The sequence below is a fragment of the Synchiropus splendidus genome, chromosome 3, assembly GCF_027744825.2.
Source record: "Synchiropus splendidus isolate RoL2022-P1 chromosome 3, RoL_Sspl_1.0, whole genome shotgun sequence".
NCBI classification, from domain to species: Eukaryota; Metazoa; Chordata; class Actinopteri; order Syngnathiformes; family Callionymidae; genus Synchiropus; species Synchiropus splendidus.
Window position 1 is genome coordinate 15,716,767 of NC_071336.1, and position 21,333 is coordinate 15,738,099.

The window sequence follows — 21,333 nt, forward strand, 5'->3', positions numbered from 1 at the left end:
GATCACCAAGGTATAGTTAAAAGGAAAGCAGCGTTTGTGTACCCAGAGATTTGAGCAAATCTGAGCTGCCTTCACTTTGTTATAATTTATTAATCGTTAATTCTTTCTTCCAGCTTCTTCGAGTTTATTGCGTTTTTATTTCTTTCTAGTTTTACAATGTGCCACCGCATTTCCGGTTGCAAAAATAGCTGCATAACGTCTTGGAAAAGAAAATGTAATGCAGAAATCAGACGGGAATGTAGGAAAAACATATATTCCCTGACATAGTACTTTTTCAAAATGTCTTCGCCCAAGCATAGGATTATTACTTGTTATGTTTTATTTAAAAAATGTGACAATTATGTAGATAAACTGAAAACTAAATACGCAACTCTGCAAATTGTAGATTTCTCTTCTTTGTCGGCATGGTTTTTCCAACCATACTCCAACCCAGTAGAGGGCAAAAGGGATACACTGAGTTTGTGTTTGTCAATAATACCCAAGAAGAAAACGTGTCGCACGACGGCGACTGAGATGGGACATTCCCGACAACTGCTCTCGCTTGTTTCTGTTCGGCCGAGTGGACAAAAAAGTGCCGACACAACCTGAGACTGACAGCCGATTCACCCCAGACGCCACAGGAACCAAACAAGCACCTCCGGTGGAACACCGTAGACAGGTGGGTGCCTTTCATTCATGAAGTGCGTGCTGTTTTACAGCCGGTGTTTCCCCCTTCTGTTGGGCACTATAGGCAGATTACGCACAGCATGGCTATGTTAGCTTTAGCTGGAGCCGCCTCGCCTCAGGAATTACTTCTTACATCTTCGTTTGTATTATTTCAACATTTGTCCAGACGCTTGTATTCAGCTGTTTGAAGCGGCTTATTTTGACAGCTTAAGGCATTTTTTTCTCTCCGCCCATTGAATTTTAACGAACTGCGCGCCGGTCTGATTTAAACCGGTTTGAAGTGACCGCAGCTTCAGACTGATGCCGCATTGCTTTTGTCACAGTCGCCGTGTCTTTAATCGATCAGCTTTTAGGAAATTACAGATGGCGTTTATGGCCTTTGAAAGAACATTTTATCCCACGTACGAGCCAAGTTGTTATCTATGATTTAACACTAAATCCATTAATCCGCTCTCTGTATGGCCACTTTAGGTGATGCTGTTTAATTTATAAAACGCCACAACGAGCACAGTGTTACACTTGAGGAAACTGTAGCTGATTATTTACCTGAGGTTTTAGTTGATTTCTGTTTTTTTAATGATTCATAACGCCATTATGTGTACTGTGAGGAGGGCACAAACTGAAAATGAATAAATACATTATCAAAACTGCCCACTCTTATTGTTAATGATTAACTATTGATGTAACTTCAGCATCAATGGAGGAAATTATCTTGGTTAGACAATGAATGTTGTCTGTGTATAACACTGGAGAAAGCATGCCACGTATCATTATAATAATATAGTAATATAATGAGATAAGATAACAGGGTTGATTGTCTCGCAAGGAATTCAGCGGTTTGAGGTTTATACTGCCAAAGTTGGTGGCTGAAAAAGACACCCATGCTTTTCTAAGAGGGAGTAACCCGTCACTAACAAAGTGTTAATATGAGGAAATGGGTAAAAATAATCACAGGAAACGATTCAGCGGTGGCTCTCCACCACTGGAACGGTGTTATTTGCTGAGCCAAGCTACGTGACTCCACGCTGTAAAGCGATTAAAGTCAAATGTTTTGATGAAGACAACATGGAACATGTTTGAGACAAAGAGCTTAGCTTTGTCCCTTTTGTTTTTTTATATTTCAGAATTTTCAGCTCAATTACAGAGAGGACAGGTTTGTCAGTTTTTCACATCACAAACTAATTTACTTTGCAATTTTTTGTCTAGACGTACGACAGTGCAGTGGGAATAATATTTGTATTAAGCCTTATGACCTTATAGCCTTTTCAAATAACCAGAGCACTGCATCGAGGTGAAATGCATACATTTTGTGCATGTTTTGCAACAAAGACAGGCGCATGCCTATGGTCAGTGTTGTGTATTTATTTATAAACATTTGTTCTTTTGCTCTTGTTCAGTTCACTGGATACTTTGCTTCTAGGTGTGGCTGTTTGTCTAGACAAATACCACTGTAGTTCACACAAGGAGGGGCCCCTTCCCTGAGGTCTTTCACAGCATAAACAACAGGAAGAAATCACCGCCCCCTTACCAATAGTGTTTTTTTTTTTGTAAAAGGTTTATATGCATCGGAACCCTGGTTTGTCCTGACTGAACTGTTTTAGTGAGTAACTGGGCAAAAAGACAAATTGCTCTGGAAACATATCATGCTTGAACTTGCAGAAGTCTGGGCAAACAGCCAGCAGCCACCTGCAATACCGGTTGAAACTCTCTTCCTCAGGAAAATGTAAAACAAGAAATTAAACTAAACCATTAGACCGGGCTCACAGATCTTGTCATTTTTAAGCTTTTTTAACAACCCTGTGTTTTCTGCTAGAACAGTCCATTAAAAAAAATCATAATTCATAGCAAGAGTGGGTGATAAGAGGAGCCTATTTACACTGTTCGTGACATTGTTATTTCTCAGTATTTGTACCATTCTGTTATCACATTCTTCTGGTTGTGTAGAGATTTGGACTTGGTCATACAGAAATTAGTCCCAACTCAAGGTTTACAATGAATGAAAATTTATTAAAAACTGTTAAACTATAATATGATGGCTTGTTTAAATGGAAATCTGAATAATTCCTTTTTTTCTGTCCGCAGCTTTAGACCCTTTCTCTTCTCTAGCCGTCTGGCTGCCTGTAATTTGCCTCAATGGAGAGGTCCAAAAAAACAAATTGTCGAGGCCATTGTCACCTCAGCAACACCTGAGAGTTAGTGCAGCTTTGCAAAATTCCTCCTGTTCCGCCTGACTCCCCATCGCGCTCAACAGCCCTTCATCTCTGCTCCAAGAGAGACACAATGGCATCAGCGCGCTTCACCGTGACACCGACCAAAGCAGAGGACCTTCCAGGACTCTCAGACACGTCGCCTGATATCAGCTTCCGTCCGTCCTCCCGTGTGCACTTCGGCTCCCGTGAAAGCGTCAGCAGAAGTGAGCGGCTCAGCGAAACATCGGGAGGTGCATCGACACCAGCTGATTTTGGGGCAGGAGGAGGTTGTGAGAGTGTCACTCCAGACCTAAGTCACACAGACCAAGGTGATGTGAAACTCAGCAACACACACAAACATTATTTATTTCAGTGCACAATTGCCTGCACTGATTCTGCAATCACAGTGTCCATAAAATGTACTCATCGCCCGGTATTTTCAGTCAGATTGCTATCCTGACACAAAGCACCAATCCACAGTTTATCCCCTTCTAAGTCAGCCACTCCCTTCTTAGAAATCAGTGGTAGCTAATGCCTGCTCTGTGTCTTCCTTTCCAATGAATAGCACTTTGTAAGCGTTACTGTCAACTGACTGCTTTCACTCAGGGCAAGACACAACATTGCTCATGTGTATTATGGCAACACTCAACACAAATGTATCTCAAGCAGAGGTTACATTTATATCGACAATTAAAACACAATTCCTTAAAAGAAGTCTTTTTACCTGATATGTACAGTACATTATTGCAAGACAAAAACCAGTGAAGACCCAGAATAACTGTATGAATGGCAATAATAATCTGGTCTATACATCATGTGGCAGCTCACTAACACGGTGTCACTTGTGTGCAGACGTGTTGTTCTCCATGTCTGGTTGAAAAAAGGTAGTCTAATCTGTCAAACCATGTTTTGATGTACCAGTTTTCTGACAGACAAAAGAAGGGGAATTTAGAAAGTTTTGCTTCCTGGTAAAGTTATTGTGTGAGCGTATACCATAGCAATCCTGAGTTCCTCAAGCACGTTTCTTCACGTGTCTTGATTACACCAAAACTCACACCAAACTGTTATTTTCCTTCCACAGTTATTGCTGTTGTCATAATTTATTGGCAAAGTCACACATCCAAAGAATTGTATTATTATTATTATAATATTGCAGCATTTTTGGGTAACGTCACACACATTTTTAATAGTGTTAAAATGTTTTTAACGTGCACCACTGTTTGACTCTCGTTCAGACACGAGGATAGATGTAAGGGCATTAACAGCTTTGATCCACTTAGGTGTTTATTTAGTAGTTAGTATGGCCCACAATCTTTAACAAGCTTCTAAGAATAGAAATTCTGTTAATCCGATTGCGCTGAGATCAGGTAGTGCTTGATGACTCAGCACAATGTGCTGGGATACTCAAGCTGTTTGTTGTCTTCTGCTGGTCACTGGTACGAAAACAAAACCTGGTTTGCAGAAATGTTTCACTTGCGTCTCATTTTGTGTTTTTCAAACTTAACATCACAAGGTCCTCAGCCTGACTTATGTGTAACAGAATCCAGTAACCTTTCAGTATGGGTCAATGATTGGTAGCCACAGTAACAACCTTCCAGCCAGTGAGGCTGAATGGAGACTGACGGGAATTGAAGGTGTCTTCTTCACGCCAGATTGTCTTGATAAACAGGTTGAGTGTCACTAATCTTGTTTACCACCACTGTGCAGTTTCGTACGACATCAGTCAACAAACACAAAAATGCTGACAAGAGCATTGATTTGCTCTAAAAGTGACGACGTCACATGTGAAAGTCGCTGGAACAAACAAAACAAAGAATCACATCAAAAGTCTCCCTCTAATGAAAGTGGTGGTATTTTGCTCAGGCACATAAGTTGCTCTGTCTCCACCATGGGATGTTCCCCTCAGGCCAAATGCTGTGTCCACATAGCTCTCCCACAAAATCCACCTTGTGCTAGCAGGTTAATTTTTGTTGTACTTCCCCTTTGTTTTTGTTAAACTGTTGAAGCTGGTGAAACATTTCTAAAGCCAAGTTATATGTGGCAAAAAAGTGACTTCTCAGGCATTCGTTTATAATCCTGCAGAGCCTGCAGGTTTTTCAAAACGAGTCTAAAATTAGTTAAAGGGATGTAGAGTTATAGCGATTTAATGCCTTGAATCAGTTCAGCACCAGTTCGTGGATCCACAAAATATTATCTTGACTTCAGCTACTTTTCCATCTTTATTTTCTGCCATGAGGGAAACTGCTGAAATGTCTGGCATGTCTCCATGAGAGACAGCATGCTGCTGACTCAGGTTGTAAACTTCAATTGATGTCGTCTGATACGAGTTAAAAGCATGAGGGAAGAATGCATGTGTCAAATCACTACTTAGGTGGGTGAGCCGTCATATCAGTGGGTGTGATTGCTTCTGTGGAATGCGAACTCCTCTGATATATTTTTCCTCTGATAGTCATCATTTATCTGTGTCCCCAGGTGATGCAAATTCCAAAATCTCCAGCGTGTACATCAACAACACTCATGGGGTGGATGACGACGACTGCATTGACAGAAACCTGGCCCTGTTTGAGGTTTGGAGAGTAATCATGTTCAAACACTGACAGAACGTTTGAGGAACATTGTTCTGTGAGAAGAGAACAATGGTATAATATCAGGACGGGAGCCCCTGCACTGATCTAGACTGTAAAATGAAATGTAAAGAGTGTATGTTGTTAAATACCTTTGCACTGTTTCGATCAGTCGCTTTTGTTTATTTACCTTTCATATTCATCTGGAAGCCTCTGTGGATGCAGCCTGTGGCTGTCTTATAATACCAAGATAAAGCACTGCATCGGGGAATGATGCGTGCACGACAATGTTAGAGCAACAAATAATAACTGCAGAGGGAGGTCGCTCACACAAACCCCTTATCCATTAAAACCTTTTCAAAGTTTTTATTGACGGTCGTTTGAATTATTGATGCCTTGACGTCCCGTTTCTCTCGGTGACCTTGTTTTCACCTTCCTTTTCTGCAGGAGGAGATGGACACTCGGCCCAAAGTGTCTCTTCTGCTGAGTCGCCTGGCCAACTACACTAACCTGACGCAAGGGGCAAAGGAACATGAGGAGGCTGAGATCATTGGGGAAAAGAAGAAGACCAGCAAGGTAATGATGCGATTGGTTTCTTTTCACATCACTGTGATGTTTAAGAAGTGTTGTGAAAGTATAAAACGGTCAGTCTGTGTCTGAAAGCAAAAAAACCCTCACACCGTTTATTTATTTATTTATTTAAATTCATCAACACTTGTTGGGAATCAGTGAGTTTCCAATAGTCCACCCAAACATGCTGTAAAATAAATCCATTTTTGTGTTAGGAATTCAAGATCCGAATCGCAATCGTCATGAAAAAAAATGTACATGAGCAAAGTAAACGTTTTTCAATGATTGAACTCCACAATTCTATTCCGCTCACTGATGTGCACTTATGGACTTTGTCAGATGTTTTATATAATTGCTGCTAACTAAGTGATGATCTTATAGATATGATACCAGTAAACGAGGTACAAAGTTGAAATCTGCTTCAAAGATGTGTTGCTAAAGACTTTCTACGAGCTCGCATTTACTCACAATGTTCTTTATTTTAACCGTATTTAAACATGATATAGTCAGAATAATTCTTTGCAATATTCACAGGTTACTTAGAGCGATCCGTGCAGCCTGTCTATCTGTGACACGACTGATAAGAATCTGACTGTTCTATGAGACGATTCTCACGATGGGATCACCTTTCACTTTCCCTTGATATGAGATGGCAAAGCTGTCTACTGAACTATCAGAGTTGTTCATCATATGTTTATCAAATATTAAAGAAAATGAAGTGCATTGATTTCCATTTCTGTGTTCTGCCCTCCAGTCGCCGCAGTTGGGAACGTTCATGGGAGTGTATCTTCCGTGCCTGCAGAACATCTTTGGTGTCATCTTGTTCCTGCGGTTGACCTGGGTGGTGGGAACAGCCGGGGTACTGCAGGGCCTGTGCATCGTCCTCATTTGCTGCTGCTGTGTGAGTTATTCTACAGGCCATGGTTTGAGCAGTGTAGATGTTTTTTTTTTTAATAACTGCAATCTTGTTACTTTACAGACTCTGCTGACAGCGATCTCCATGAGCGCAATCGCTACGAATGGAGTGGTCCCAGGTATGCTTTTACCTGTTCATTTCTCTCTTTCTCTCTGTCCTTCTTTCTCTTTCTTTCACTCTCTCTCTGTCCTTATATCTCTCTCTCTCTCTCTCTCTCTCTCTCTCTCTGTGCACATGGGAAAGATTGGTTTATATCTATTATTCTATGTGAGAACCAAGTCTTAGCAAAACACCTCCTTGTGATGATGTTTTGCTTAGTTAGGACCTTTTGGTCGGTCATAACAAGGTGAAGCCTCCATTTGAGGAAGAAGACTTCATAATAACCAGGTTATTATAGTTGCATTTACGATTGGTTCAGAGTCCTGCTTAAGGTGAGCCATATGTTGTGGATGCTCAGGTTTAGAATGAGAGGCTGGGGAAAGCATTATGTCAAGGATATAGATACAATATGTGTGTTGTTACATAGTCTGAATACAACATGGTTGTTACCTGGTTTGTTTACCGCCAAGCTTACTGAAGCTTACATTGATAGATATTTGCCCAATTTTTATCTCCTGTCAAGGTGGACTTCTGTTAGAGATTGTCCTTTGAGTGTATAAAAAGGCTGAATAGGGTCTTGTGTTTACAGTGTACACATTGTACATTTCAAAATTCAGGAACGTGGCCACCATTCAATCAATTCTGTCATTTCTTTAGTTTTTTTGTGTCGGACTGTTTTTTTTAAGGGAATTGGTGCAGTCAGCAGTGGGGACCTGAGGCTTGAATGTTCAGCTGAGTAGTGCAATCTTTTGGTCCCCTCAAGTGTCATGCTTACATTCAACTTTTACCTTTTACATTACCTCAGCCCATCATGATTTGAGCTGCCATCATAAACTAAACTGATGAACATATGCAGGGCTTCTGGTATTATGTGAGCGACTTTAGAGATTGCGCAAGTATATTTCAAATCTCCTCTTTCGCTGAGGTTTCACAGTAGACGTAACAAAGCGCTGCAGTGTCCGACTGAGACCTGTCAATCATTGTTGTATGCCCCGGCCCAGCTTAAAATGCTAATATGTTGGTTGACTGCTGTGGCAATGAGCAAAGGCTGGGAGAAAATGAATCGAAACTGTTGCTAGTGAGAGGACTGAGCCCACATGTGGTGCTGTTGTTCCTCATAACTGGCAATGTTTATGCACTTGATTTCACAGGCTGAATGGTCATGCTTCACGGATAATGTTATGAGGAAATGTAGAGGGACATTTGATCCTTTTTGTTTTTGTTTTAGTCTCGTATTAATTTACAAGGTATTATTTTGCTCTGAAATATAACACAACACAGAAACATAATGTTGGGTAAAGCCATGCACATATTTTACCTAACATTGTCAATAATTATGATGAACAATATTGATGAAAATAATTGTGATTAACATGTCTGCACTAACGTGTATTAACTCTTATTTTTATTCCATATAACTGTTTCAAGTCGTAACAGTTCACATTTGGTCCCTCTTAATTGTCTTGAAGCAACTCAGGAGGGAGCCAACGTAAAGCCTTAGTCACCAAACATGGAGGCTCTTCATTTAAATGATCTCTATTGTTGTTGTTTCACACTGGATAGTGCACTGCATTTGATTTAATTAGAATTTGTTTTCTCTCATGCTGAGCTTTAAGATGTGCAACTGGTTTCAGGCAGTGCTTCATGGTGCAACCTAGACATATTAGTTATAGTTACACATTAGAACTGTGCGTGCATGGGATATATTTCACTGTGTTTTTAGTTGGCATATATGAGACCAGAAAGTCTTTCTTTCTAATGTTGCTGTCTGTTATCTCTTTGTCCTGTCTCTCCCTCCGTCATCCTCTTCCTCTGTCTGTGTACATATAAAAAACCCAGGATATTTATCCACCATTGACTGCACCTTTGCTCTGAGGCATCTGTAGCGGCAAATATCCTAAAGTAGTGTGATATTTCGAGCATGTTTTGAACATTTGAAGCTATAGTATAGTGAACACCTTCATTAACATAGATTTCTTTCTCCTAACATTTAGCAGGAGAAATTTTATTTCACGCTCCTCTCTCTTTCCAAACTGCTTCGAGCTTGCATTTTCTCACCATCTCCTCACAGATGGTTGTCGATGCTGTGCCTGTTTAGGTGTCTGTTTTCTAGTTATTCAGACAAAATCGTGACTTCTCATTTAAGTGCTGCAATCTAATGGCCACAGTCCTGTGTGGTGTCTGCAATGTCAGAAAAGAATACGCACGTGGCTCCAGTTATGGGTTTTAGACTTAAATAATTTGTGACATTCTGGAAATTTATTTAAAGATTTGGTATGAAATTAGTCAAGAACCAGCAGGTGAATTTGTTCATTGAGAACATTGAAGACAGATCAAGGATGCATGTTGAACAGGAAGAGTGTTTGTCCAACAAAGATAAGTGCACTCAAAATGGCCTTTGTGAGATGATGCTTATAGTTGGATCAAGAGGCATCCTTGGCCATGGACTTAGTCCCACTCAAGATATTGTCTAGATTTGAATATATTAGGCAATTTTTCAGATAAGAGCCAATTTTGGCTATTTACAGTATTCATTATGTTCCTCAACAGTCTGCTGCATCAAGACAACCAATCACAAATTTGATTAAAAAAAAAAAAGCATCATATTCAGCATGATTATCATGCACTTCAGCATCTGTCAGCAGGCCTCTGGTTATCCTGCTAATAAATGAAATGATAACGGCCTTCTGATATGGTTGTGTTGTAGACCAGGTGGCAATAACCTTGTGAATGAGTGTTTATATCCTCATCTAAATAGTGAGTTAAATCATCTGGCTGTAAACAAAGCCTCAGCGAAATCCAACCAGTCACACTCTTAGTTACAGTGAATGAATCCGGCAGGTGAGTGACTCATAAATGCTATGAACTTTTACTTGCATATGACCTTTACTGGCTCTCATAGTGACGCTATCACAGCTCTGATAGCCTTGGTACGATCTTTAAGTAAGTGTTCCCTGTCAGGCAGAAGTGAAGCGAGTAGGACTGTGAAATAAGAAGTTGAGATTGTTAAATTGAGGCTATACTTGCAGAGATGTTGACACTTTCTCTCACCACTGTAGGTCAGCAAGAAAATGGATTTTTCCAAAAATATATGTCAGATCCCCATCAGTCAGAAGGAAGCTCATCAGGTGGTAAACCTTCAGTGAGGAGTAGTTAAAGTAACATTCTCAGATACTGTTTGACTTTTAAGACTTTCTGTCTCTGATGTCTGGAATATTATGCTTATTTAATGTAAGCATATATTGACTTTTCATCAGCTGTCCCCTTTCTTTCTGTCTGTCCCTCTTAACACCATTATATGACTAACTATCCATCCTTTTCTCTCGTCCTACTGCCTCATATCCCATCTTCTTTTCACATATCTTTTCCTCCATTCTTCCCTTACCTGTCAATCTCAACAAACTGCCTACCTTTCCTCTTCCTCCCCTGGCTCTCTCCTCTTCCTCTCCCCTCTTCAGCTGGAGGATCGTACTTCATGATCAGCCGGTCGTTGGGTCCAGAGTTTGGCGGGGCAGTCGGGCTGTGTTTTTACCTGGGCACGACCTTTGCTGGATCCATGTACATCCTTGGAGCCATTGAGATCTTTCTGGTGGGTGCTAATTCATTTTAAGTCATTATAAGGGTTGGGTTTGACTATTTGTTATTGCATTGTCTTTATGACTGTGAAGCCTCATTCTAGAATAGACAACTAATAACAACTAATGGGTCTGCAGCAGTATGAAGATTGTATGTAGCTGTTCATGTTGTAGGCAAGGGTGTTTCAGTCCATGCTTATCAGTCGTCCACATTTCTTTTTGTTTTTTGTACCTGAACTCATTTCTGTCTTGATAATGTCCGGCAAGATAAGTTCTTTTTGTCTGACCATCATGTCTTCATTTTGTGAAGTCAAATTGACATTAAATAGATTGAAAATCGAACCATAAGCGATCAATGTCACGAAGCTGCACTTTTCATTTTTGGATCACACCATTTGTTTATGTAGTGAAATGCAGCAGCACGCACTGGCGCACATCTACTGTATTTGTTTACTAGAAATGTGTCCAACATCATCATCTAAAGTGTCCTGTTTTATCACCTATTTTCATCACGCTCTCCTTTGTTTATTTGTTCAGATGTACATTGTACCAGAAGCTTCCATCTTCTCTAAAGGCCTCGAAGGGGAGGGTGCAGCCATGTTGAACAACATGCGGGTCTATGGCTCCCTTTGTCTGCTCCTGATGTCCTTACTGGTCTATGTTGGTGTGAAGTATGTCAACAAACTTGCTTCTGTCTTTTTGGCCTGCGTTATCATCTCCATCATTTCCATCTATGTTGGAGCACTTGTCTCCGCCGTTCATCCGCCAAACTTTCCGTAAGTATGCCTGTAATTGTGTCAGATGAGAAAGTAAAATCCACTTGTGCCCAACTGTGTCTCCGATTACCCTTTGTAGCAGGGTGTGTATGCTCGGGAACAGAACCATTAATGCCCATGACCTCGAGGACAATCAGTGTGCAAAGACCTCAAAGAACTCGACGTTTACTACTGGTGAATGATTATTTGAATTATTATGTTCTAATTTAAAATAAGCAGTATTGTATGTGTTGTTCATTTGGAGTAAAAGGCTTTAGCATCTCCGCTCCATGCTGAACACCCTTATTATGCTCATCATTGCTCATGACTGTACGCACTCTTGAGGACATTGTTGGCATTGCAACAGCGTTCTTATCACAACATGGCTGAAGAATGCGATCATTATCCAGCTGTCTCGCACAAAACAAATGGCTTGCCCCAGGTTAGGGATACATGGAACGAACAAATGATGTGAATAGCAAGTCTTGCCAAATAAGTCCAGTAGCTTTTAGAGATGTCCCTCTATATTGCCTGACTTTATTGTTATTGAGTTGTGTTGAAATTGACAACACCACAAAAGCTGTGTCACTTTCATGTAGGAATGATGAGCATTTTTCAATACTGACTCCAGGAATGGCTGCTCACTGCCAATGTTTGTCAATGATGCTAGTTTTTAATAAAGCGCTCAAATGACTTTTAAAAAGCTTTAAGAATATCACAGCTGCTCTGACTCACTTGAAACCTCTTCCTTTCATTTCAACAGATAATGTTACCGTTACACCGACTCCTGACCCTGACTTTGGTGTGGAGACGACACACATATGGAGTCGATTTTGCCAGAGCCCACTACTCAATGCTTCATGTGACGATTACTTCAGTTCCAACAACTTCTCCACTATTCAAGCCATCCCTGGTCTAGCCAGTGGGATCATATCAGGTAGTCCACAATTCTCACTGCAATGTTAAAAAGATCAATTGTAGGCTTTTTTACATTTTTTTTTAAACATTTTTATTTTCTCGTGAATTGAAATATATATTTTAAGTTGCTTATATTACTTAAAATTAGTTATTTTTAATAGTATAAATGACATTCTCTTCTCTTCTGAATAAGTACTGTGTCAGCATTGCATCACTTGTTGATTTCTTTTTACAATTTGATGAAAAGCAGCATGATTAATGTCAGAAATCTGATACATCTCATATAGTGGGTTTTGTTGTTGCCATAAAAGGCTAAGATTATTATTTAAGGCCCATTTCATATTTATTATGCAACAATTATGTGTTCAAAAGTTACCTGTACATCATGTGTGTGTTCATGCGACTTCTTCTCAGAGAACTTGTGGAGCGCCTACCTCAGCAAGGGGGATGTGGTGGAGAAGGTTTCCATGAGCTCATCTCCAATTGCTCACCCTGCCTCCACTCAGCAGCCGTACGTGTTCGCTGACATCACTACCTCCTTCACGCTGCTGGTCGGCATTTTCTTCCCCTCTGTCACTGGTAAAGCACAAATTGATTAACGCTGGAATTTAAAGAATGTTTTTGATGTGGTCCTCGGCTTGCCCTTTCATAAACCCACGTAGATCCGCTGCCTGTGCAATTTTTATTAATAAAGTTAATTATGGTAGAGTAAATCTGGACTCCTAATGAAATACATTCTGTCCCAATTGAGTGCCTCTATTAACCAATAAAAAGGAGGAAACACAACCATCTGGTTAACTACAGATTTAGTGTGTGTGATGTGAATTGATTTCTATTTTGCAATGAATATTTGAAATAGTGTTTTTTTGTTTTCTTTTCGTCTAGTGTTGCTTTCCGAAGTTCTAGTTGAAGAAATGCACAAGAGAATCATTTCCCAATAAATCAACCCAGAATCATATTTTTCTTTTATTGTGTAGGAATCATGGCTGGATCAAACAGATCAGGAGATTTGAAAGATGCACAGCGTTCCATCCCCATTGGAACCATCCTGGCCATCCTCACAACCTCTGTCGTCTGTATCCTTTACTATTGACTGTCTGAAACTGAATATATGGAGGATGAATAAATCATTTAGACTATCTGTTGCAACGATTGCAACAGAAATGCATCAATCAAAAATGTCTTCTTTTTTGTGTGTCAAATTTTGGGCTGTTTTGTGACCGTTTCATTTTCCTGACCGCTAGTAATCCAGATCTCAGCTGTGTGATTCTCTTTGGCTGCTGCATTGATGGAGTTGTCCTCCGAGACAAGTTAGTCTTTCTATTGTGCTGCTCCAGAATGAATTTCTACTGAAGAAGTCAAAAATATACAACCAAGACTTGAAAAATGTCAGTTGTCAACTCCTGTTTGTGCATCCAGATTTGGGGACTCGGTCAAAGGGAATCTGGTGGTTGGGACTCTGGCCTGGCCGACGCCTTGGGTCATCGTCATCGGATCTTTCTTTTCAACTTTTGGTGCAGGTCTCCAGTCACTGACTGGTGCTCCACGACTCCTGCAAGCAATTGCAAAGGACAACATCATCCCATTCCTCAGGGTATTCAACTGCTCCTTTTGCTTGTCATCTAGTCTGCTACTTTTTGGACTTATTTGATATTCAGTTAAAAAAATGCTAACCACATTTTTTAAGTTGGAAAAAAAATGAATGGCTTCTTAGTGTACATATATTTTGGCAGGTTTTTGGGCACGGCAAGGCTAACGGGGAGCCCACATGGGCCTTGTTGCTGACTGCTTTAATAGCTGAGCTGGGAATTCTCATTGCCTCATTGGATCAAGTGGCTCCCATTCTGACCATGTAAGACGACGAAGAACTTCTCTACTCTACCAGGAACTTAGTCATCTCTTTTCATAAGTTTGTTCTCTCCAGGTTTTTCTTGATGTGCTATCTCTTTGTCAACTTGGCCTGTGCCCTCCAGACCCTTTTGAGGACGCCCAATTGGCGACCCCGTTTTTCCTACTACCACTGGTAGTGCCACACTTGCTCACAGTTGATTGTGCGTGTCGTGAAAAACACTGATTACTTCTTTTCTCTATGTAGGACGTTGTCATTTTTGGGGATGATCGTCTGCCTGGCACTCATGTTTGTCTCTTCCTGGTACTACGCCATTGTTGCTATGGTGATCGCAGGCATGATCTACAAGTATATTGAGTACCATGGGTAAGTTTCTGCAGAGATGCTCTCATGATGTTGCTCGCATAAATGCGTGATAACTGATGTTTGTGGTCATGAAGAGCGGCTCGTCATTGTTTTCTTATGTTTGTTACTTCTAGGGCGGAGAAAGAATGGGGAGATGGGATCCGAGGGCTCTCACTCAGCGCTGCACGCTATGCCCTGATGCGGTTGGAAGAGGGGCCACCACACACTAAAAACTGGAGGTGTTTTGAGCCCTTCTTTCTCCTTTGTGGCATTTTACATTAAAAGATACCTTAGAACCTTCCCTGATGATTACAAATGAAGTTTTATAATAATACATTGTCTTTCCTAACAGGCCCCAGCTCTTGGTTCTATTAAAACTGGATGAAGATGCTCATGTCAAATCCCCTCGCCTTCTAACGTTTGCCAGCCAGCTGAAGGCAGGAAAGGGTTTAACAATCGTTGGTACAGTTGTGTCTGGCAACTTCCTTCAAGGCTACGGTGAAGCTCTTGCCGCTGAACAGGTGTGTGGATATCCTGTGGGATGACATGCAGTCTAACTGGCTGTGGGGAGCAGTGGCTTGTTCGGGGCCAAATATGCGCTTGGGGGATAAATCTATCCTGCAACTCACGAAAAGTTTCAACTGATATTCCTCAGATACACATACAGAGCCCAGGAGGTGACATCCATGAGTTTATTTTTTTTAACTTGTGGTATTCATCTCTCGAGTTTTCGTATCTCAGAATATTTGTAAAGCAAGGTATTTGCATCTTGTGATATTCATATGTCATGTTTATCTGTAGTTCGCTCAGTGGAGAGTGGAATTTTTGCCGCTCAGATGTTCATTTGCTGCCCGAACTCACTCTTGTGTTCGGGTGCTTGATTATCGATATGTTATCCCCATTATTTGACTGATCATCTGATTGTATACTTAATAATATACTGAATAATGTATGCTAATATATACTTCCTGATTTAATGATGCCTATCCCAGTAATTTTGCTGCAGTAAGTCAGAGCCCCTCATTGTTTTCCTCCTCATGATGTGATGAGCAGCCATGAGTGCACGTTAGAGACGTCAGCTCCACTGAGCAAACTACGAATAAACAAGAGATAGGAATATCTCGAGATGAAAAAAAAAAAACTTATGCATGTCACCTCACGGGCTCAGTGTACACTACTTTTTAATGCTTAAATACAACAACACTTTTGTTGTGAAACTCCCTTTTCTATTATACAGTACAATATTTTTTTAAATTTAAACTTAAAAGCTCACCTGCCCTGGACTGTGTAGGTTCCCCTTTGGCCAACTAACTGTTGTTCATATGCGGATGTTTACTGTTGTCTGCGTGATTGACGATGACAGACTATAATATGTCCATTAACAGAGGCGCATTGATGCATGTATTTTACCTGGTGTATGTCATACATGTCTCAAACACGTACACACAGGCCACTTAAATTGAGTCCTTTTCAATATCATTTTTATATCAGACCCTCAAGCACCTGATGGATAAGGAGCGCGTGAAGGGCTTCTGTCAGTGCATCATTGCACAGAAACCAAGAGAAGGGATCAGCCACATGATCCAGTCCAGTGGTCTGGGTGGAATGAAACCCAACACCGTGGTGATGGGATGGCCACATGCCTGGAGGCAGACCGAGGATCCACAATCCTGGAAGACGTTCATCAGTGAGTCTTGGGCGTTTTTGCAATTGTGTTCCAGAAGTACAGAACTCTTTGTCTCCTTCAGATACCGTGCGGGTGACCACAGCAGCTCACCTCGCCCTGCTGGTGCCCAAAAACATCTCTCTGTTCCCCAGCAACAATGAGCCCTACACTGATGGCTACATTGATGTTTGGTGGATCGTTCATGACGGGGGGATGCTGATGTTGCTGCCCTTCCTGCTGCGTCAGCACAAGGTATGAGGAAATATTTCACTGTATTGGGAGGCAAAGTTAGAAATGACATTACATCAAGGGAAAAGATGTTGGCTTACAACTTGTCTGGTTGATGTCATTGTTCGCTGGCTAACCCTCAAGTTCAACACTCTCTTATGAGTCCTATTGGTTGTCTTTTAATAAAGATGATTTATGAATGTACAAACATTATGGCTCAATACTGTTTGATAAATTGTATAGTTAGCAGTGATACACGTGCAGCTTCCGTCTGACTTCTTTCTCTCCTTAGGTATGGCGAAAGTGTGCAATGCGAATCTTCACTGTTGCCCAGATGGAAGATAATTCCATCCAAATGAAGAAGGATCTGGCCACGTTCCTTTATCACCTCCGTATTCAAGCTGATGTAGAAGTGGTTGAGATGGTAACTTACACTGTTGGGAGTATAGTTACAATTTGTGTGTTTTGATTCCATAAAAATGTATTCTTGTTTTCTCGTCATAGCATGACAGTGACATCAGTGCATACACGTACGAAAGAACCTTGATGATGGAGCAGAGGTCTCAGATGCTGAGGCAAATGAGACTGTCGAAATCTGACCGGGAAAGAGAGGTACAGCACAGTTGTGTAATTTTGATGGTGTGCATGATAAAAGGATGCTGTTGTTACTGCTATCATTTAACCTGAAATGTTTGAATCAGAGAACCTGGTCAACACCTGCATTTATGTCTCATGATCACCTCTTTGCAGTTGTGAACACCTACTTGTGAGACCATATAGTAAACATTACTTGATAATACAGACAACATATGATAGATTTCTGATCACAAAAGTGACAGGTGAAGAATGATATCAATTTACAAAACATGGATGATGCTGCTGAGGGTGTGACTTGCAAACAGATAATGAGAATCGGCTCATCGTGAAATACTGTATTGTTAGCATAATGTTGCTAAAATAAAACAGAATGTAAAGAAATTACATGTGAGCTTTAAAATTAAGAGTTTTGAAGCTGGAAAAATAAGGAGGGATGTGGAGCTATGTCTACAAAGCAAATAGGTAAGAAATGAAAACAATACTTATAAACTACTTGGGTCTATTTATTTCCAACAGAATGCTGACCTGCTTCTCAATTTGTACTGCCAAGTACATAGCCTTTCTTCTTCCCATAGTGGGTAGCAGCAGTAGTTAACACATTCAAAGCTTGAAACACTAAATAGTTTGACTCTCATCGTGTCATTGAAATCGTGGTTTATCTGTTTCTCCTTGTGTCATTGGATCTGTCAGAGGGATCGCTGGAGTTTTGATGATGTGAGTTTGCTGTCTAGTGACTCGTAGACAAGCCTTTGTAGATGCTGTTGCGGCGCTGAATCAGAACACACGTTTTAACGTTTCCCAACCACAGCAGTAAACCCACTTGAAACTAGACAAGTGAATTCTATAGGATGGGTTTTCATTGTTACAATATGTTCAAGTGCTAGTGGGTAGAGTCTGTGGATTGTAGTCTGAACCCCAGTGTCGCCTTCACTGTCTGTTGGCCTAGTAATATTTTATTAGTCACCTGGCAGTGCCTCCTCCACCCTAGCTGCACGTCCTGGGGCCCATCAGCTAGATAACCACAAGCTGTCTGCAGGTGTATCTTTCCCCCAGGTACAGGAGGTCTCACTTCTCCTCCACAGACACCTACAAAGGATACAGACAGGTACAAAGAGGTGGCCGAATGAGCTCGTGGTTGATAGAAAAGGAGTGTGGTGAGGTATTCTGGATTATATGTCATGTTGAAGTTGAACCTTAAACATTCAGGCTCAGCTTGTGAAAGACCGCAACTCCATGCTGCACTTGACGAGCATCGGCTCTGATGATGAGGATGAGGCGGATGCAGCAGAGCGCGACAGAGGCGCGAGCAGCGGCGGAGGAATGTCTGAGCACCACCGCCGTGTGCAGATGACCTGGACCAAAGAGAAGACCTCACAGTATCGAGCCACGCATTCCGACGCCTCGGCTCCAGACGACGTGCGCAACATATTGAGCATCAGTCTGTACGTCAAACTCCACGAGTGTTGCCACTTCTCTCTGCAGCCGTTAACACTTGCCGTCTTTGATCAGGAACCAGTCAAATGTCAGACGGATGCACACGGCGGTCAGGCTCAATGAGGTGATCGTCAACAAATCCCACGATGCAAAGTTGGTTCTGTTAAACATGCCTGGACCCCCAAGGAACTCGGAGGGAGACGAAAACTGTATCCTTCTCTTATTCAAACATCTCATGAGGTCAAATGTGTAAATATTTCCTAATATGACTCAAATACATGCTTTTATGTTCCATATTTTTTTATATTTTAGCCAGTCTGACTCTTTACGTCCATATTTATTTTATGTGAGACTCAATATTTAGGAAGGTATTTGTCCCCTCCACATTTAAAAACACCTCTGAGACAATAACATCCAAACAGGTTGCTTTCATGTTCTTTTCCTTAACCTCAGCAATGTCAGATATGGAGTTTCTTGAAGTTCTAACAGAAGGACTGGAGCGGGTTCTGTTGGTCCGAGGTGGAGGCAGTGAAGTCATCACCATCTACTCCTGAGTGGATTACAAAGTTGCTCCGTACCAAGTCACCACAAGCATAAATATCATAACACTGTCTTCACTCTCTCACTGTAGTCAAGGCTCCACTTACAGTTGTGTTCAAAATAGTAGCAGTGTCTTGAAAAATGCTAAAATTGTAGTGTACACAATGTATATGGCAACATGACTTCTTCCAGTATCCTGTCTCAAACTGATCCATGATCCCTGGTCTGCGGTAAATAGGACCAACACAGTAGCAAAAACCTGAAAAACATCCCTGTTGAACTGTGACCCTTGGACCCAAAAAGAACACTCTTACTTTCACCAGGCCACAAAATTTTACGGCATTGCTTTTAAGACCAGTCCTCACCTGATTTTAGCAGTACTCACAAGCAATGTTAGATCTTCTTTGCTCATCCTGGAGCGGGTCATTGGCTGAATATTTGCCAGTTTGGTTATTCTCCCATCTATTCCAGAAGTTGTTTTTCTTTTTCTTCCTCATCTTTCTGGTTTTGACTGCCATTTTAAAGCATTTGATATCATTTTAGCTGAACAGTCTATAATTTTCAGCACTTCTTTGTAGGTTTTCCCCTCGTTTATCCTTGTATTAACTTAAAAAACGGTCCTTATCAGAACAGTGTCTTGAATGACCCATTTTACTCTGTTTTTCAGGACAGATGCACAGCCAGCATATGCAATGTCCGTTGCCTTGGTCCTTAAATAAGGACCGCCTGTTAACACCTTTTTAACCTCCCTAATTGAACTCACCACTGCTATTTTTTAACACACCCCTTTCAGTTAGTCATTGAGTTTCACAGTGTCAGTGTCATGCACGGCAGGCCTGTTGCGTCTGTTTTCTATACCTTTACTATACCTTCCAGAAACGTACTTGCGATGTAGAGGTTGAAATTTTTACAAAAACAGGGATTTAACTTGCTACTGTTGAGGGACTGCTATTATTTTGAACATAACTGTACTACAAATCACACAACCACCAAAACAAGTCCTCAAATAAGCAGCCATTTTCTTCACTGTGTTTGTGCGTCAGCCGTTAAAGTTGTTCTGTTGGAGGGGATTGTTGTAGTATTTTACGAGCGAATGGGTTTCTAAACCAGGCCTTTGAATTTTGAGTTCTACATCCAATGTAGAGCCTGGGGAGAACACAGAGAAGCTGAAACTCTGATCAAACTCAGGGTTGCTTTTTGTACATTGCGAAATGCTGAAAGCAAATGTGAGGATTCTCAGCAAAGCCTGGGGCGATAAATGGGTTTTCTTTTTTTTTTTTTTCTTTGTTTAATTGTTTAACATTGTTTAAACAAGAGTGGATATGTCAAACATGCCGTGGATCTCCAGTGTCAAGCCACACAATGATTTTCTTGCTGTCTGTATCTGTACTTTTGTCTCAGCACAATAGTAACGCATGTGTCAATGGGGCTGTTTTGATGTTTTCACCACAATATCGGCTTCTCAGTGTATTGAAATACACGCCTCGCTGCATCTAAAAACTAGTTTTGTACATACAGATGTTCTTTGTGTGTGTGCGCGTATGTGTTATGAGTGATGAACGATTGTTGCTGATGTTAGGAGTTATTCAATTCCACCATCTGTTCTTTTTTTTTTTATACTGTTACTGTGCAGGGATTCTTTTGGTCATTGTTGTTTCCTCAACAAGATTTGCTTGCCTGTACATAAAAGATTGAAAGGATCCCAAGTTTTATCATTTTTATTACATTAATATAAAAACAAAGCTGAAAATTTTGCCTGGAAAAAAATGGGAATAAACGTTTTGAAAAATATTGAATTGTGTCCACTGAGTTATATCATTGAAATGTATGCTCATTTCCCCCCTCTGTAGCGTAAGGGAACAAATGAACTGTACTGCAAAATATTCCAGACTACAATAGACCACAATATGGTGAAAGCACGATTGGCAGTGAAGCAACCATTAGTTTTTCCATGTTGTATGTCGAAGGTTGTTTATAAGTAGTACTTTACTACTTGGAATATTTTCCTATACAAGAGACAGTGAGAGTCATGTATAATAGATCAAGTGGATTTAAAATTTTCGACATGTTCATCCTGTCTCTGTCCAAATCCAATCCATAGCTTGAGTATGTGCCCTGTGATGAACTGGTGAACTGTCCAGTGTTTACCCTTCTCTCTCTCTCTGTAACCGTAGTCTCTAAGGCAAGTGGAAAGACTATGAGTAATAAGTCATGTAAGTCACTGTAGGCACCCTGGAAACGCTGATGTCCTGTGAAAGTAGAGGGAGAAAAAAAGTACAAGTGCTTATTTCATTTGCTCGTAATTTTTTTATATCCACTTTTAAATAACACTCAATTGTAATTTATTTACGGTCCGCGACAGTGGGAATATTAAACGACCCCGTTAAAACCCCCCATTAACACGCCCATTTCCGGTGCGTGA

The 21,333-nt window shown here is 40.9% G+C and overlaps 1 protein-coding gene across 4 annotated transcripts; it reads left to right on the top strand.

The window, feature by feature from the left end:
• The first annotated feature begins 10 nt into the window (after positions 1–10).
• Positions 11–20,701, top strand: LOC128755414 (solute carrier family 12 member 6-like). Of its 4 annotated transcripts, XM_053858839.1 has the most exons (29): positions 11–658; positions 2,749–3,184; positions 5,328–5,422; positions 5,867–5,995; positions 6,744–6,890; positions 6,969–7,023; positions 10,064–10,132; positions 10,463–10,593; positions 11,117–11,355; positions 11,435–11,529; positions 12,098–12,271; positions 12,667–12,831; positions 13,230–13,328; positions 13,505–13,562; positions 13,672–13,846; positions 13,986–14,104; positions 14,177–14,275; positions 14,348–14,467; positions 14,581–14,685; positions 14,799–14,967; positions 15,938–16,133; positions 16,195–16,364; positions 16,633–16,764; positions 16,845–16,952; positions 17,628–17,651; positions 17,974–18,042; positions 18,144–18,379; positions 18,447–18,580; positions 18,834–20,701. In XM_053858839.1, exons 2-29 carry the CDS (start codon positions 2,947–2,949, stop codon positions 18,923–18,925), a joined length of 3,642 nt encoding a protein of 1,213 aa, XP_053714814.1. In that variant the 5' UTR covers positions 11–658; positions 2,749–2,946; the 3' UTR covers positions 18,926–20,701. The 4 variants fall into 4 exon arrangements, with proteins under 4 accessions (XP_053714814.1, XP_053714815.1, XP_053714816.1 ...); XM_053858840.1 differs by lacking the exon at positions 10,064–10,132 and having other exon boundaries at positions 15–658; XM_053858841.1 differs by lacking the exons at positions 17,628–17,651; positions 17,974–18,042 and having other exon boundaries at positions 16–658.
• The last annotated feature ends 632 nt before the right edge of the window (positions 20,702–21,333 follow it).

What these genes read in the sequence shown, in the direction of transcription:
- LOC128755414 (XM_053858839.1), top strand. Translation starts at nt 2,947, where the DNA reads ATGGCATCAGCGCGCTTCACCGTGACACCGACCAAAGCAGAGGACCTT. An exon ending in GAGCCATTGAGATCTTTCTG is followed by an intron (nt 10,594 to 11,116) that starts GTGGGTGCTAAT and finishes TTATTTGTTCAG; the next exon opens with ATGTACATTGTACCAGAAGC. An exon ending in CGTTTTTCCTACTACCACTG is followed by an intron (nt 14,276 to 14,347) that starts GTAGTGCCACAC and finishes TTCTCTATGTAG; the next exon opens with GACGTTGTCATTTTTGGGGA.